Genomic DNA, 18,856 nt, shown 5'->3' on the forward strand with positions numbered 1-18,856 from the left:
TGTCATGACTGCATACTATTTTTTTTCCACAGGACCACTGCCTCATTTAGTATGTAGGATGGACAGTACTCACTTAATGATCAGTTATCCAACTTTTTTTCAACTTCATTGCTAAGTCTTATTTACTGCTCACTATTCAAGCCCTATAGTAGACACAAAATTAACTTTCCACATGAATTTTTTTTATAGTGCTTATCACTGCAATATCCAAGTACCTTATAAATATACAACAAAAATCACAGAACCTTATAATGTGAGAGGGGCGTTACCCATTTAAAGTAAAAAGAATATACTAATTTTTGGTGTCTAATTTGAGTTACCTGTTTTTTCAGAATGCACTTTATACAGACAAACACAGCTTCCGTTGACTTCAGTTGCAGCTGAGTGCTTACTGCTTTTGCAAATCATAACCAAGATCTCAAGTCAGGCACGCAGGAAATGAAGAGCACACAGTAAGTGAAAAGTTTAGTTTAAGTGACTTGCCCAGCATCAGACAGGAAAGCTATTTCAAAGCCCCAAAGCAAGAGTCAACTGTTTTAACCATGAGCAAGGCTCGACAAATTATGGAAAACCCTACCTGCCAGACAAAAAAAGGGACTCGCCACCCTCCCCCCCAAAAAGTGTTTTTTTAATGGCATAAATTCCTAATAAGAATAAGAACAGTAATTACTAATACGTTCTTAATAAATATCACCCAAGTTATTAATAAATATCTTATAAACCTCTACCTTTTCCCTCTACTGCCATGTCTCTTCCCCTTGCTCCATCAGCTCCCCTGGTGCCTGCTGCCCCCCAACTCCTCACTCTCCTCTGCTGTCCCGACTCCTGCCCTTCTCACTGCCCTCAGCCCTCCTGAGACCTGCCCCCCTCCGCCAGCCCTTCTCTCCCCCCTGTGCCCACTCCTCCAGTAGCCCCACTCTGATCATGTGAGCTACCCCTCCTCATCCCCTCTCCTAACATTTCCCTCTACACACCTGCCCTGCCTCTCTTCTCTGGCATCCCCTGCAGGTGCCTGCCCTTCCGCTTCACCCCCAGAATCCCCAGGCACTTGCACCCTTGTGGTGCCTCCCCCTTCCCTCACTGCCCTTGCCCCCTTTGCCCTCTTTTTCCCTGATACCCACCCCCTCAGCACCCTCTGCCCCCATTCCCCTCATGACCCTGTGCCCTCACACATGACTTGCTCCATCTCCACCTTCCTCATGCCCACCCATTCTTTCAAGCCTTCTCCCAACACCTTCCCCCAAAGGCACTTCAAGTGAACTTACCCTTTCACTCGCTGCTGGGTCACAGCAGCCTTTTCCCTGGCCTGTCCAGCCCCTCTCTATGGACAAGCACCCTTTATTGCTGACCCACAGGGGAAACAGGGTGCAGAGACAGCATAGAGCCAGAGGGGTGCAGGGAACAGTGGGGGGGGGGGAGGGGTGGCGCGGGGAATGGGAGGCACAGAGCCAGAGGGAGCAGTGTGTGGGGGAGGCACGGGGAATGGGACGCGGGGAACGGGAGGGGCAGAGGGAGCGGGGTCTAGGGGCAGTGCAGGGAACGAGCAGCACAGAGCTGGGGGGGCAGGGATTGGGGGGGAGCAGGGTGCAAGGCTGCGCAGAGCCAGAGGGAGAGCAGGGGATCCGGGGTGGAGGGGCGGCGTGGGAAATGGGTGGTGGGAGCCAGACGGGGCGGGTGCAGCGAGCTGGGCGGTCGGCCGGGAGCGGTCTCTTGCCGGTGAGGGGGCTGGGGCCGTGGCAGGAATGGAGCCGGTGGGGTGGCGCCTGGCTCTATTGTGCGCCGCAGCCAGGGACATGCGGCCAGAGCAGAGCTGCCGCGGCCCTTTAAAATTGTCTGCCAGCGCCCCGCCTCCTCGCGCCACAGCTACATGCGGGCAGCCCGGCGCTGAGAATCGCCAGTTCCCCCTCTCCGGCAGCGCTCTGCTCCTCCGCCCGGCTGGCGGATCGGATGGGGCAGCGCCACCCATAGTGCAGGCTTCGACCAGCCTGTTACAACGGCCCACCGGGCCAATCCGCCCCTGCACTCGCCAGTTGGCAAAATCTACTTGCCACAGGTGAACGGGCTAGTGTATTTATCGAGCTCTGACCATGAGATTCTCTCTCTTCCTGGAGTCCCATTTTAGTCACACAAAGCTTCCAACTAATGAAGAAGGTGTTCTACAGACTAGCTCCTCAAATAACTATTTTGAATAACTCCTGCTTGTGAAGAGGAATAAGCTTTATTTCGAAATAACAAGCCCATTATTTCAAAACAACTGGCTTGAGAGTGTGGATGCTTGCCTTGTTTCGAAATAACTCCCCAGTGTAAACATACATGCCCTATGAGACAGGAGTCCTGTGCAAAAAAAATAATGTAATCATTGAATATCATAATGGCTGAGATACAGTTGCAAAGACAACAGATGTGAGAGTACCATCTGTGCAATTAGGGCCTCATCCCATAAACGTTTACTGGAAGGTGCAGCATGTCTGATAAGACAAAGATCTATTTGGGTGGTAGTTGGGGTTTGAGTTCCATAGAACTTTTTTGGTGACATGATACACTTCACATATCTATTTTTACAGACATTGCCATTTTTAACGGGTTTGCTTGTGTGTACGTACATCCTGCAGTTGTGCAAAACAGTGTAATTAGGCTTGTAATTACACAATTTGCATATGCACAAAAGAGAGGCACTTAAACATTTTTATGTATCTCAATATCAGAAGAATAAATTTAATTTTTACCTTGATGGAATCAGAATACTTTTAAGGATACCAGAGATTTAAAATGCAAGCATTTCACATTTTTTATACATTAATTAATAAATAGTTCCTTAGTACTAATCCTTACACCTGAACAATTTGCTTTAATAAATTTGAAGCAGCTCACATACATACCTGCTGCAATGACAGGTTCCTTCATTAGCTCCCTAGTTATTGGGCATAAGAATTCATCAGGAATACCAAGAGAAACAGAATCCACTTTGATCCTCAGTTCCTCAATCTTCCGGAAAACTTTAGTGCGTAAACCTAGAGACTCTGAAAAGGGATGGTAGGTTAGAATTCATGGAACATATTTTCTATTGGCACATTAGCCTTTAAAACAAAACACACATCATCAGGCAGAGAGATTGTTTCTGCTGCAAACTGGAAGATCTTGCCAATATTTCTGGAGCTCTGTCAATTCATCATTTCTAACACTTTCCTCACAATTAAGAGGGACCAACATGAATTTCAAGGTGTTAAAGGCTATTTACGTTACGTACAAGTGGTGTTCAAAAATACATTATACAAAATTTGTTTCCCAGAGTATTTTAAAATGTCACTTATTTTTCCTAATCTAGATAGAGTATCAGATTAGCCATGACTAGCTGATATTAAACATGACAGACCAAAGTGCTACATCATATTTATCACCGCACTGGAATCATGTTAGAATACCTGTTAACTCATGCTATCAAGCCCATGGCTGAAGTGATTCACTGGACTGCATTAAGGCTATGTCTACACAACAGCTGGGTACCCCTCCTGGGTACTCAAACTCACGTTAGTTTTGTTTGACCTAATGCACTAAAAATAGCAATGGGGACATTGTGACTCAGAAAACAGGTCAGGATCTCAAACCCAGCCACACCTCTGGATCGGAGCTATCCCAAGTCTCCACTGGAGATGTAGTAGCCACAGTGCTCTTTTTAGTGCACTAACTTGAGCTGAGGCTAGCACAAGTATGTCTTTGTGCTGGGAGGCTTATTCCCATGGGCAGTGTAGACATGCCTTTAGATCAGTGTCTCCAACCTTTTTGCACCCAAGATCACTTTTTAAATGTGAGGGCAAGCCAGGATCTACCCCATCCCTTCCCCGAGACCCCACCCCTTTCTTGAGGCTCTGCCCTCTCCAAACCTTTCCAAGGACTACCCGTTGCTAATGGAAACTCACCGTTAATTATATAATTACACCTGAGCCATTTTGCTAGGGCTGCAGCCAGGGAGAACGGTTTCATTTAAATTATTAAACAGATTAAGCATTTTAACTCTCTCAAGTTAGTTTATCAAACTTCATTTTAAATAAAGTAAAACATTATGTCCAACACAAAAGGTTTCAATGTTTTATTTATAGCAGGAGTGGGGAACCTGTTTTGGATCAGGGGCCACTAACCCACAGGGGGAAAAAAAAAAAAATCAGTCGGGGACAAACAAGTGAGAAGCAAAAAAACTCCCCCCCCAACCCTCACTGATGTGGCCCCCCCAACTGAGACACTCCACTCTTCTGGCACTCCAGCCCCATGGGGTGAGGGGAAGGGACAGGGAGGACTGAGGTTCAGGGAGTCCCATAGACCAGATTCACTCTTCTCCAGTGTTCCAGAATTAGTGGATTTTGTGGACCCCCCCTCTTAGTCTCTGGGGTGGGAACAAAAATGAGGGGTTCAATGTGCAGGACAGGACCTCCAGTGAGGGGGATGGGGATGTAGTACGGAGTGAGGAGGGCAGGGTCTATAAGAGAGTTTGGCAGCAGGCGAGGGTGTGGGGTGGGGCTAAGAGAGGGAGTTTGGGGGCAGGAGGAGGTTGGCGGAGTAAAGTGGAAAAGGTGAAAGGGTGAGAATGCAGCCAAATAACTAGCTGAGAAGGGAGGCAAAGAAGTGGGGAGTAAAGGAAAGTGCAGCTTCTGCAAAGTACAATTTGTATCCCCTTCACATTTTCTCTGTTCCAGCCTCACTCCCCCCTCAGCTCCATGATGCCCCCCCCAGCATCACCCCATCTCCCTCAGTGAAACCCCTTCCCCTCCCATCCTGACCACATTCTCCTTCACCCCCCTCCTGCTGCCACATCCCTACTTACCCCTTGCCTTCCTGCTCTCTGGGATTCCCCACCACCCTGTCCTGCTGGGTCAGATTCTCCATCCTTCCCCAGACAAGGCACAAAGTTGGAGTTACTGCCCTCCCCACCTCAGCAGAACACCACAGACACTGAACTAATTCAGCTCTAGCAGGTCTCAGTTCTAAGGCTCAGCACCCAAGAAACCAACCCCCAAAATGGACCAAAACCCCAAACAAATCCATCTCACTCTGTGTAAAAGTTTTACATATGAGGTTTCTCTAAGGTCTTTCCAGGTAACAATTATTTACATTGGACTTGATAATAAACAAAAGTGTTTTTATTACTATAAAAAAGTAGAATTTAAATGGTTGCAAGTGAAAACAGTCAAAGTAAGTACTAAATTAAAATGAACAAAAAACGCTTAGCTCTAATCCACTAAGAAACTTATTACATGCCCTAAAGAGATGTTTCTATCTCAGGTAAAAGCTTCAAGTCAGAGTCAATTTTTACTCTGACTTGGATCTACGGCTTCTTCTAAGTTCTTTGTTGACAGGTATCCTCTAAGGGTGGACCAGGCATTTTCAAAAGGCCAGCTGAAGACAAAAAGATTGATGGCTTCCCATTGCTTAACAGACTTTCCCCCAGGGAGGAACCCTTTGTTGCACACTCCCCATCCTCTTGGGGAAAATACCAGGTTCTAAATTAATTCCAGAATCAGGTGGCATGGTCATGTGTCTTTCTAGGACCAGCAACAGTTTGAGCTTACTGGACAAACATGTCCATTTACAAGTTGTTGGTCTGAGTACTGAGTCATTAAGGACCAGAGCATCAATGGCTCTCATTAGCACATTTACAATTATAAACAGATCCACACTTTATAACTTCACATACAAGAATGATACATGCTCAAAAATAGGATATACATATTCAGCAATTGGAATATCAAAATGGATAGGTTACATGAGTTATTTTGTCTAAAGCATATTTGAGTTATGCATATTCATTTGCCAATTTTCATAAAGCATAGGGAGGTCTTTGACCCCACTAAGTTTTTTTTGTAGGCCTCACAAGAGAGTTTTAAGAAGAGTTTCAATAGAAGATATTGAGCATGTCTTGCTGATATTTATGGAGAGCTTCTCCCAACCATGAGGGGCAGCATGGAAGAAAGCACAAAATAACCTATTTGAACATTTAACAAGCAGCAATGGCAGGAAACATCCTGGGTCAGTTGGAGGTGGGAGTCAATCTATACTACTCAATGCTAAATGACAGGAACCAAACACTAAACATAAGGTCTAATACAAGTGGAAAGTAGAGACAATTCTATTTATTTTTATGTTTGGCTAGGAGTCAGTTTATTCTTCTGATTTACAAGGAAAGAAAATGAATATAGTGATCTGGGTATTTGCAAATAGCATAAAACTGCACTGCTATCATACTACACGAAGTACTTTGTTATATCTGCATACACATAGCCCCACTACCAGAATAAGACAGGCTCCATGTAGAAATCTTAGTGGTAAATGCATCAAGAGTGAGATCTTATCCTCAAATATACAGAAATTAATATATTGGACTTAAACCAAAGAAAAGTAGTACCCACAAGAAAAATAATTCTGACAGTATCCTAGCAGCCTCCTTCCACAGATCAAACAGCATTTTTTATGACAAAAGAAAACAGAGTTCAGAAAATTAACGTTTTCATAAACAGGTGATCAAAATGTATATTAATCAAGTCATAGTTGTCCTTTTCTAGTGAGAAACAATTACAAAATTTGGCACATAATTATTGCCTACAACTGGGATTTCTAAGTTACTCAAATACATTACTGCAAATTCTTTCCCTGTTTGAGATATTGCTTGCTACTGTACTAAGATCAAGTCTACACTGGCATTTTACAGCACTGTAATTTTCTGGTTCAGGGGTGTGAAAAAACACCTTCTCCCTTGAGTGCAGCAAGTTATGGTGTTGTAAAGTGCCAATGTGAACCAGGCTACAGTGCTGAGAGCCTAAGACTGAATGTAGAACTTACACTCAATATCTGGAGATTCAACTACAGCAGCCGTGGCCAACCCGTGGCTCTTGCTCCCAAAAAGTATGGTTCGCAAAGCTATTCCTGCGTCCCTTCCAAATGCCCCCACCCACCCACCCCCGGCTTCCCTGTGCTTATCGGGTCGGAGCTGCAGGATTTTAAAAATGGTGCCCAAGATGTGGCCATCTTAAAGGGGCAGCCTCCTTTAAAAAAATAATTTTTTTTAAAATTTTTTTGTTTTCGCTTGACAATTCTGTTCTGGGGGGCTTTTTGTTTTGTTTCGTTTTTTGGGCCTGACAATTCTGGTGTGGCTCTTTGCATTTTTTCTGCTGCTGTTTTGGCTCTCGTTAAATGGATTGGCCACCCCTGAACTATAAAATCTAACCCTCCCATCCCTTGTCCACCTCTACCCCCAGTAAACTGCTATCCACCACCATGAAAAAAAAAATTAGATTTTTGGGAAGGGTTGATTAATTTTTTAAGAGATCTTGATTTAACTGATTCCTTTATAAAAAGTTGAAGGGTGGGAATTTTAAGTCATCACCAGCCGCCTGCTGTACAAGTGGCTCTTGTTTAAGTGTGGGTTCATACAACTGCCAAGCATTAGGATGTTTTTCAAGGGAGAGTCCTGTAACAATGCCAGAAACCTAAGGGAATGATTAGGCCTCCAGACACAGGACTACAGTGTTTGTATTTTGGTGATTTTAGAGCAATACAATAGTGCATTACAAACAACTAATTAAGCATCATATATTGCCCTGTGAGCAATCCCCATTGTGTAGTACTGTTCCCAATTTAGAAATTATATATTGGAGTTGCGAATCAATTCAATTCCAATCTAACTGTAAAGAATAAAAGCAAGATGGTAATCAAAATGACTTGATCTTACATTCCTATAACCCTTATGGCTTGTCAGTACTGGAAATGAATCCTATATGCTAGGAAACTTCCAAATTAGCAATACTATAAAGCTCTTCTTTTTTACATGGTGATTTGAAGCAGGTTTTCAATGGGTTTCCAACAACAGGAGAGTACTGAACATAGCAAATGCTAGTTCTTAGTTTCATATAGTTTTCAATCTTTGTTAGTAAAGGTTTACCAAACTGTTCAGTCCATCTACTGTACTTTATCTGCCAACTGCCATGAAGCACTATTATGATCTGCCAACATGCTTTTAACACACCATTGCTTCCTGTGTAACTGTACAATTAATCAACTATCTTAGACAGTGTATACTAGAGCATTCAAACTCAGTCATATTGTTGTGTCATTTTAATCTGAAATGACTGTAGATGCCACAAAAAAACAAAAAAAAAATAGAAGCAAAATTACCTCACATTTCTTTAATAAGGTTTATGACATGTAACAGAAGGATGGAAATACAATAATAAATTCTTGCTTATTGTTAGATGGTGTTTTGCATTGTAATATTGCAATAAGCCCAAATATGAATTTGGAATTGACTGAGGGATTGACAAGGAAAAAAAAATGAAAGCAAAGCAAAACATCTTTTTTTTTTTTTTACTTCTATACCCATAAATTAGATTTTTATAACCATCTTTGCCCAATCTAGAATACACAGATAGGTTTTCCTAAATTCCTTTCAAGTAGGTATATGACCAAGATGATTTCTTCCCAGTTGTCTCCTCAAAAGCCCACTCCTAGTCAAGCGCCAATCAAAACTTACTGAGCTATCCAAAACATTTTCAACCAGGGATTATGATTAGATTTCTATTGAGCTATTCCCAGCCTGAATACAGCATTCCCATTTGGAACAAATGGTGTATGCTCAATAACTCTCCAGACCTTCACTGGGTGAGACAAGATGGAGAAAGACTCAGTCGTCCTGGATTCAAAGCACTCAGGATTTTTCTCTGAAATGTCCCATTCAAGGAGGCACTCAAACCTGCTCTACAGAGCCTAATAAACGTATGACATGGCAGGATGATCATTATGGATATGATTTGGTCATAGTAAAAATTAAGCAAAATTATTGGAAGAGTCACATGAAAAAAAATGTACAAAATGATGGTTTGGTCATTGTGGAGCTGAAGCTGAAACCCGAGACGCACCCACCCTGAAGCTCAAGAGGAAGTAGTCATGGAGACCTGTTAAAGCAATGGCATCTGTAATCTCCAAGACCAAATCATATCCTTAATGATCCTTAGCTCATTAAATCACTATGCCTCCAGCTGCGTGAATTCCAAAAGACAAATGTCCAGAGCAACTCATTTGTAAACTTTCTTCATTTATCTGAGTCAAAAACTACATCAGAGGAAGATTAAGGTTGCAAAGTCAAGCACTTACAAGTTAGAAAATGCCAGAATTAAGATTGTCTGTGCAATCTTAGTCTCCTTTTGTATTTGCATTACTTTAGTATATGATTATATTGTCATGTACTATTACTTTGCACATAGGTTTTTGACGTAATTTTCAAACAAGACTCATGTAGAAAGAACCCTGTCTTGAAAACACAACAAAAATCCTGGAGGTCAAGCACATTTGTAATAGAAAATTCTGGTGACTGGTCCAGTCCATTAAGCTGTTGTTCTTCTGCTAGATGGGTAACAATACAGGTGGATGAAAAGTGATTTTTTTTTAAATCCAGTAAATTTTCATGCCAGAGATGCTATGATGTATGGACATGAAAAGGTTAATAACTGAAGGATAAATAACCCACATTCAACATACTGGTAGTTAATGTTTGTGTTTTTGTGTATTTGCATGTATATTGTTAGATGTTAACAATGTAATAAAATGAGTCATGTTTATGTTGTATTCTGTTCAGAAATCAAAAGGAGATATTAACATTTAAATGAACTATACATACAGTAATGACACTGTATTGAATTATCTTTGAGATATGTAGCCAATCACCTGTTTATGATTGTAAAGGAGCAAGTGCCTTATGCTAATCCATGTAGCCAAGTATGGATAATGACTGGGAAATAAGACTCCAGGATCATCTATCGTTTGCTTAAAACCAATGAGTAGTCCCGTGGCACTTTAGAGACTAACGAAAATTACTTCAAGCTGTCAAGAGAAGCTTGAATTTGTATGAAGATGCTTTGGAAGCTGATCCTTTTTAGCTCATATCTGCTTGGATAATCTATGGAGAAAGCTTTAAATTTGAGATCCCAGGATACTCTGGTATTGCTAAAATGGATACTGAATTGATAACTCTGGACTGATGCTCTATAGAACTATTTGCAACTACAAAGCTCATGAAATCTGATCTCAGAACTGTATTCATGACTGCTATGATACTGATCTTTTAATCAATACTCCCTCCCTCTTTTTTTTTTTTTTTTTTTTTTGTTTAAATAAATGAGTTTAGGTATTAAGGACTGGCTACAACATGTATTTGGAGGAGGATCTGAAATATTCATTAACCTGGGGGGTAATGTGCCCAATCCTTTGGGACTGGGAGATTTTTCTTATGTGATTAATAAGATCTCGTGATCCTCATTACATTTGATAAGAGTATCTGGGTGATGGCCTAATGCTGGCTTGCTTTAAGGGAACTCTGTTGTCTTCTGGGTACCCAGTAAGATATTACAGCTGTTGTTTTATGATGGCTTGGTAAATCTTAATATTGGAATATCTACCAGCAGTGGGGAGTGACTCGCCCATTCTTTGAAGTTTGCCCTAATTGAGTAATCTTAGTTAGCTCTGCCAAGATTCCAGTCACAGATGCACTTTTGAGGTGCCTTATATTTCCTGCTCAAGATACAGACTCCTTTATTAGTTTATATTTATTAGTTGCTCAAAACAGAGGAAATCTTACAAAGATCAGCTTTCTAGATTATAGAATTTGTTGATCAGTAGGCACAATATGTGGATTGTTTTGAGATTGCAGGTTTTGCATCTAGCTGAGTTCAAGAGCCCTTGAGGATGTATCTATGTCTGAATAAGACACATATGATTATATTAAATAAATAATAATAATACACATGTATATTAAAACACTTACATGATCCTTGCAAGATTTTCTCTGTTTTGAGTTCCAATACTTGTAACATTTTGTGGGTAGGGAAGAGAAGAGTGAACTGAAACACTTTAATACTACTTTTCAGCAAAGTAGAATTAATCTAAACTGTGAAAACAGGAGTGAGGTAAAAGATTCTGAGCGCTGACCAGTCTATTGGGCAAAACTATGCTGGGCTGGTGATGTCAAGAGAAAAAAAATTATTTCTTATTCCTGCTATCTTTTTTTAAATTCGTCCTCATATAACTGAAATGAACAAGAAACTATGTTTGCAAAGAATGCACGTTTTCTGTACCTTATTTGAATACGAGGCTATATCATACTAGAAAACCTCTGTGATGATCAGTATCTTGCTGTCCAAAATCTTGTGAAATGTATCACTATGTTCATCATCTTATGTTAGATGACAATTATTCCCAGAACAGAGGCTAGTTCTATTTGCATGGTAATGAAGCACTTTTTCAAAGAAGTGTCAAAAACAATCAGACAGACTAATGAAATGTTATGTGAACCTCTGCTGGTTGCCTTCTCTTCGATTAAACGCCTTTGCAGGGAAGCAAGGAAGCCTTTTTTATTAAATGCAAATCAGTACTCAAACACTAAGGCTGTAAGAAGAGAATACAAAACAATATAAGGAGAAACACCTATATTATATATCAATTATTAACCATGGCTGAACTGTAGGAATAAACACATTGAATTACTGTGTAGAAACTAAAAAGAAAATGGCCCCTTCACAACTGCTTATCTGAATGTGGTAAATGCTGCATTTCCAGATCAAAGAGAAGTGGGATACCAAGGCGTGAAAAAAGAGATACTCAGCCAGCTTGAGAAATGATACATTTCTAGAGACATGCTTAAACTGAGGCTGTAGCTTTCTGGCTCAGAGAAAAATAAATAATTTTGAATTAATTTTATTTTTTATCCTATACCAAATAAATCTGTGGCCTAATTTTCAAAAATAATATCAATGGAACTTGTGAGTGTATATCATTTTGAAAAATTAAGCCAGACTCTTTATTTAAAGAGATATTATCAACTTGAATTATTTTAAATTTGGCTAATTTAAAAAAAAAAACATTTTCTGAAAAAGCACTGTGTAAACAGATATCTTGATTTTTTCCTATCACGAAAGCTCATGATACCATCTACATGTTTTGTTAGTCTATAAAGTGCTACCAGACCATTTTTTTTTTTAAACTAAGTTTTTCTACTCCCTTGATGATGTTCAAAGGCTCTTCCCAGCAAAGGAAAAGATACTCTGTAACTCAAATTGATGTCTAATGCACAAAATAAATGTCCTTTTTCCCCCCACTGATTTCTTTCAGCTTTAGTAGTCTTAGGTGTTACTATGCAGGTAGACCATTCCCTCACAGAAACATGTTTTCAAGTTGATGGTGTTCCTTTAAAACAATTGGACTTAGATGTACGCTGTTGGCTCATGGGCAACAGTTGTTGGGCACTCTGGAGAGAAGAGAGTTGATTCAAAAGGAAGACAGAACCAAGAGTGAGGTAGCAGATATGGTTTGCAATTTTCATTCCCAAAAATTGCTACAGAGAAGCCTGTAACCTTTTGGGGTACAAAAAGATCTGAAAAATGAGGTCTTGTCTACACCGGAAACTCAAGAAAAGTAAGCTGAATACATTAAATATGTTAATGGCATAAATTCAAGTGCCTCAGCTTCCATGTGGATGTTCTCCTTCAGCAGCATGGTGGCCTTAGTATAGAGCAGTTTAGAGAATTAAGCTATCATATATATTGAACTACAGGTTGCACCTTCCTGGTCTGGCACCCTTGGGCCCGGACTGATCCTAGATAAGGGATTTTTCTGGATCAGGGAAGGTCATCTCAGGCTCCCCACAGCTGGCTTCCTGGCACTCCCCACAGCCCAGCTGAGCTGCGCACCAGTTCCCTGCCCCTCTCCTCACCCCCCGGCAGCTCAGATGAGCTACGCAGCTCCAGCTCCTCATAGCCCAACAGAGCTGTGCATGGCTCCTGGCTCCCGCAGGCCAACTGAGCTGTGCACCAGCTCTGGGCCTCCCCTCCCCACCACAGCCCTGCTGAGCCATGTACCAGATCCCTGGCCCCCAACAGCCTAGATGAGCCACGCAGCTCCAGCCCTCTCAAAGCCCAACTAAGCCGTGTGCTGGCTCCTGGCTCCCTCCTCACAGCCCAATTGAGCCAGATATAGGCTCCTGCTCCCCCACTGCCCTGCAGCAGGCCTGGAAACTCTGATCCTGGAACATCCATGGTCATGCCTTGGGCAGGGGGCTGGACTTGATGACCTCAGGAGGTCTCTTCCAGCTCAATGATTCTATGCTGGACCACAGAATCCCAGATTTTAGAGGTGAAATCTTTACTGTATTTCAGAGGATTAAGGATTATTGCATATTTCAGTGTCCTTTAGCAATGTTCATACTGGTCATTACTGCACAGTAAGCTGCTGCTGGCTTCTTATGCAGTAACTTGCTGTGTAGACACAACGAGGAGTCCTGTGGCACCTTAAAGACTAACAGGTTTATCTGAGCATAAGCTTTCATAGGCAAAAACCCACTTCATCAGATGCTTATGCCCAAATAACTGTTAGTCTGTAAGGTACCAAAGGACTCCATTTGCTTTTGTGGATACAGACTAACACAGCTACTCCTCTGATACTTGCTGTGTAGCTATGTCCTTAGTTACAGGATGAGAGAAATTCATAAGAACGTTTTTCTTCCTTAGTCATCTTTCCAATAAGTGAACATAAGTAAGTTTGCCAAGAAATGGCAAATTCTCCTTTTTGATCTGATAACTCAGCCTTAGAGTAAATTATGTTGTCAAATACAATTGATCACTAAACTACCATCATGGTTGGACCACAGAGCTACCTAGCAATAGTGTTACTTATCATACTGCTCTTTACTCAGACTTTGAGCAATAATGACAACTCTGCTCTCTGCACTAATTCTGCTGCACTGACATGGCACTCATTCCTCAGCCTGACTTCATGATAATGGAATTTATCCATGCTCCAGATTTTAGTGTGTGGAGAAAGGTTACACTTAACTCTACACAGAAATTCCCGCAACACCCAGTCAGTTTATAGGCTATATAGCTCCTAAATATCTAACCTCTATTACAGGAACATAAGAATGTCCATACTAGATCAGACCAATGGTCCATCTAGCACATTATCCTGGATTCTGATTGTGGCCAGTGCCAGATGGTTCAGAGGGAATAAACAGAGCAATTTCAAGTAATCCATCCTTCTTTGGCCAGTCCCAGCTGCAGGCATTTGGAGGTTTAGGGACACCAAAAGCATGGATGTTCTAAACAATACCTGCTTTCCTAGGGACATGGACAAAGAGGCTCCTCCTGTTCAATTCTTGTTTCATCTGAAGAAGTGGGTTGTGCCCACAAAAGCACATGATACCATCTACATGTTTTGTTAGTCTCCAAGGTGCTGCAAGACTATTTGTTGTTTAAGTTTTCCAATTCTTGGTAGTAATTTAATAAAATGCTTTTACAACACCGTTAATGCACTTGGGAATGGAGCTCCCCAACTGTTCCTCCTCTCTGGCCTTTCTTACAGCATAACCATGGTTAACAGACAAGCACTGTCGTTCCATGATGCTATATAAACAGCTACTTCGCTGTGCTAGAATTATTAACTTTGAGATGTTGTTGCACAGGTGTATTCCACTCAGGTGTGCATGTGCTCAGTACAGTGGAACTAGATAGTTTCCTACAGAAACACCCACTGGGGCAGTACATTCTCCTGTCCCCTCCCAAGGCTGAATACTGGTGGCACCATCCTCAATTCCTTTGCACAACAATACAGAGAAAAAGGTGGCGGATGGGTCAGGGACTACCCAAATGTACCAATGTCTTGAAGAACAATTATAATACAAGTAAGTAACTGTAGTTCTTTAAGTGGTTGCACACATATAGTCCACTCAGAGATGATTTATAAGCACTACCATTGGGAGATGGGTCTTGGATTTTACTTAAATAGCGACTGCAACACAGCCTTCCCAAAATGTTCATTATAGCTCAGTGAGAGATGTAAAAGGGTAACCAGTTACCTGGTAAGCATTGCGGCCAGAGCAGCACCCTGCCCATGCTGAGCTAGGGGCTGCTCTAGCCTGGCTGAGCCCACTGCATCGCACTGCAGGTGGGGGATGCTCCAACCTGGCCAGACCAGAGCAGCCCCCCACTTGCAGCATGACATGGTGGGCCAATTAACCAGTTAACATTTTAAACAGGATTTTATATTCTTAATCTCAGCAGAGTCATGATGGTGCAATTTATCTACAATTGTCTGCATTTACTGCTTGACTATTTATTATGATAACATCAGAAACAAAGTAGCTAAGGAGACTGAGAGGCTTAGTCTTGTTCAGGTAGACAGCCACCACTGCCATATACTTAATGAAACTAGAGGGGCCAATAACCGTGTGAAGGAAAGTACAATATAGTGATAGTGCTGGCCTGCTGTTATAGATTTTAGAGTTTGTCTACATGGTAGGGTAATGAACCCTGGGGAATTGGGGGGAGAGGGGGAGGGTTGTGATTTCTAAGCTGTACAACTATGCTGAGATTAATTGGTCCATATAAATCTGGTTGGTGCACTTAAAGGTTCCTGATGCATTTTAACATAGCACTGTTTGAAACAGACTATGTTAATGTGCAGTAGGCAGTCTTTAGGGTGCATCAGTAGGGTCCTACACAGACCAGCTAATGCACAACACAGTGCTTTAGGAATCACACTCCTGTAAGTTCTCATTATTGCTCAGAATAGTCAAGTCCCTCAGAAATTTCCTGAGTTGGCAAGACTATCACATTGAAGTAAGTGCCCTGGAAAAAACACTTGTGATCTAGAGACGCAATAATCAATGCTAGATCATGTGAAATCTTACACATTTGATAGACTTGCTGAAATTCTGAAGACATAGCATGGGTTTCAGCTCCCCTCTTTCACTCCCAGAAAGCAATATAATAAGTATAACTCCAGTGTTGAAGAATTTCTTCTGTCCCTCCTTCATGAGCATAGTCTGAACTTCATGAAGCAGCAGTTACTTTGAGATGAGTTTCTATTAAGGGACATGGTAGGTGGGTGAGAACAACCTGGATAGAACATCCCAATTTCACAGTGCTTAGGACCCAATTTTCTGTTGTTGCAGATAACTAAGCACTAAGGAAATCTGTTCCCAAACAGATAAAAGGAAGAGTGTTGCTGTACTACTGTCCTTTAAGGAAGAAATCAAATGAACAGCTTCCCCACAGCTGACTGAGGACAAACTGGCTGTGCTGAGCTCAAGTTGGAGGACCTTTCCTTTGTTATCATTTTTCCTCTCTGATAAATCAGATGGCTTTGATGGGTAGAAAGGCAGCCTAGAACACTGCTTTTGGTATTAACAGTGCTGTTGAGGTCAGTACTGGTGCTTCTTAGTGGCTGGCGAATGTACTCCTAATGCACGATGAATAGTTTGAGAGACTATAAAAAAAATGTTAAGTTTCATCAGTTTTGTCCGAAACCAAAAAATGACCAAATAGTTCTATAATTTGCTGGATGCCTGTAGATAAGCCCAAGATCTGTAACCATGAAGTTATCCTTGTTGTTATGGCAGGTGACCGCGTTCCAAAAGGCACAAGCTGCACCAAGTACAGTCAGGAGTGAGGTCTTGGCCACCATACTATTTTTTTTCAGGAAAGTATTAAATTCCTCATTCGGATCTTCTAGTAGTTTAGCAACCGAGTTTATAAAGTCTTGTTTAGCTAATAACACCTGCTGATTTGCTGTACACTTTAGATGGAGGAATACATTTGTCTCCTCAAGAAAATCAAGCCTGTTGGATCTTTTTCTTTGGGAGTTGATCTAAATCTCCTCAATGTGATCTCTCATTGATGCCCATCACTATGTAAGTGTTTGGGCAAGATGGGAATAAAAACACTTGATGCTTGCACAGGGACATAACATTTGTCCATGCATTTAGCTGTATAGGTTAAGGAGACAAGCATATGCCATAATATCATCACAAGTTCCAGAAGAGCCTCGTTAATAGGGAGGACTACCATCTCTGGGACAGCTGCCTGGAGAACATCTAAAAATCGTGTGAGTTTCTCTTCTATGAGCTCAGCTTGCATGTCAAAGTCACAGCCATTTTTTCAGAAATTCCTTGTGAGACTTAAAATCACCTGGAACTAAAAAAGAACAGCACAGGATCATTCACTCACCAGGCAAGGAGCAAGAAAGGTTAACAGGAGTGGATGGCTCTTCCTGTGGTAAAATCAGTTCCTTGGACAATGGTCTCTCCTGCAGCAATGATTGCTCTGGAGGACCAGAGTCTTTTTGTATGGCTAATCTAGGTGATTCTGGAAGCTGCTTTCTCAACACTATGGTGACCTTCCACACCTTGGGCAAGTGATTAAAACCCAGGGGAATGGGAAACACCCCAGGGATTACAAAATGGCCACTGAGGCATAGCAGAAGGCATGAGGGGGCAAGAAAGAACTGGGCGACAGTGTCATGAAATCAGAGCTGGAAAAAACCTTGTATTGAGTGTGATGGGTTCATATCCAAACTGACAGTCGTTTTGGTGTGGGGTCGTTGGTGCAGAGAGAGTTCTGAGACCAAAACTGATTTGCCAATGATCATAATGAGGACAATAACATGTACCAGGGCTAAAGAGGTTACCAGAGAAGGCACCAAGATCTTGCATGCTTCCTATCTGGAACTGGCATCAGCAAAACAATTAACAGTCTCTGCACTGGATCACAGGAGACAGATGGACCCCATATAGCAGGAAGTGCTGCCAACATGATGGAATCCTGCACTGTAAGACAGTCCGGAACAGAAAGGCAAAGCAAATACTTTGTGATCTCTTAAACTGCAGCATCATTGTTACTGAAATAGCATTCACTGGCACTGGATTCAACAGGTGGCTTCCAGATGGTACTGGTGCCTGAACCATTGCATAGGAATCAGCCCACCACAGTCCCAGACTCAATGGCCATCTGGTAGATGGTACCAGATTCAACAGCATGGTGCATTAGACCATCAAAATGACCATTCTGGGTCAGACAAAAGGTCTAACTCAGTATCTTGTCTTCCAACAGTGGTCAATGCCAGGTGCCCCAAAGGGATTCAACAGAACAGGTAATCATCACGTGACTATTATCTGTTGCTCATTCCCAGCTTCTGGAAAACAGACGCTAGACATACCATCCCTGCCTAACAGCCACTGATGGACCTATCCTCCATGAATTTATCTAGCTATTTTTTTAAACCTTATTGTAATCTTGGTCTTCACATCATCATCTGGCAAAGAGTTCCACAGATTGACTGCGTGTTGTGTGGAGAAATACTTCCTATTGTTTTAAACTTACTGCCTATTAATTTTATTTGGTGATCACTAGTTTGTGTGTTATGAGGAGTAAATAACACCTCTATTTACTTTCTCTGTGCCAGTAACGATTTTATAGACCTTTATCATATCCCCTCTTAATAATTTCATTTCCAAGCTGAAAAGTCCCAATCTTATTACTCTCTGCTCATATGGAAGCTTTTCCATACCCCTAATCATTTTTGTTGCAAATTTAGAACTTATCATTTTGTATGTATAGTTGGGAATATTGTTTCCAATGTGCATAACTTTGCATTTATCAAAATTAAATTTCATCTGACATTTAGTTGCGCCCACTCAGTTTTAAGAAATCCTTTTGTAGCTTTTTACAGTCTGCCTCTGCCTCAGGCTTAATTATTTTCAGTAGTTTTGTATCATCTACAAGTTTTGCCATTTCACAGTTTACTCCTTTTTCCAGATCATTTATTAATATGCTGAATGAAACTGGTCCCAGTACATTCCCCTGAGGGGGTGAGGATGGGGGACACGATTATATATTGCTCTCCATTCTGAAAGTTGACCATTTATTCCTACCCTTTGTTTTCTACATTTTAACCAGTTAGCAATTCACAAGAAGAGCTCCCTTGGTTTGACAGCTTGCTTTGCTTAAGAACCTTTGGGGAGGGACTGTGTCAAAGGCTTTCTGAAAATCTA

At 41.6% G+C, this 18,856-nt stretch overlaps 1 protein-coding gene across 4 annotated transcripts in view; it reads right to left on the reverse strand.

The window, feature by feature from the left end:
* Window positions 1-18,856, reverse strand: part of WDSUB1 (WD repeat, sterile alpha motif and U-box domain containing 1) — an 86,408-nt gene that overhangs the window by 17,129 nt on the left and 50,423 nt on the right. For all 4 annotated transcript variants that reach the window (XR_012905173.1, XM_075933481.1, XM_075933480.1 and 1 more), the window contains exon 10: window positions 2,880-3,020. Coding sequence is in view for 3 of the 4 variants with exons in the window: in XM_075933481.1 (XP_075789596.1) it covers window positions 2,880-3,020 (141 nt within the window). In the remaining variant the exon portion in view is untranslated. The remainder of the gene's footprint in view (window positions 1-2,879; window positions 3,021-18,856) is intronic.

This window comes from Pelodiscus sinensis, chromosome 7 (assembly GCF_049634645.1).
Source record: "Pelodiscus sinensis isolate JC-2024 chromosome 7, ASM4963464v1, whole genome shotgun sequence".
NCBI lineage: Eukaryota > Metazoa > Chordata > Testudines > Trionychidae > Pelodiscus > Pelodiscus sinensis.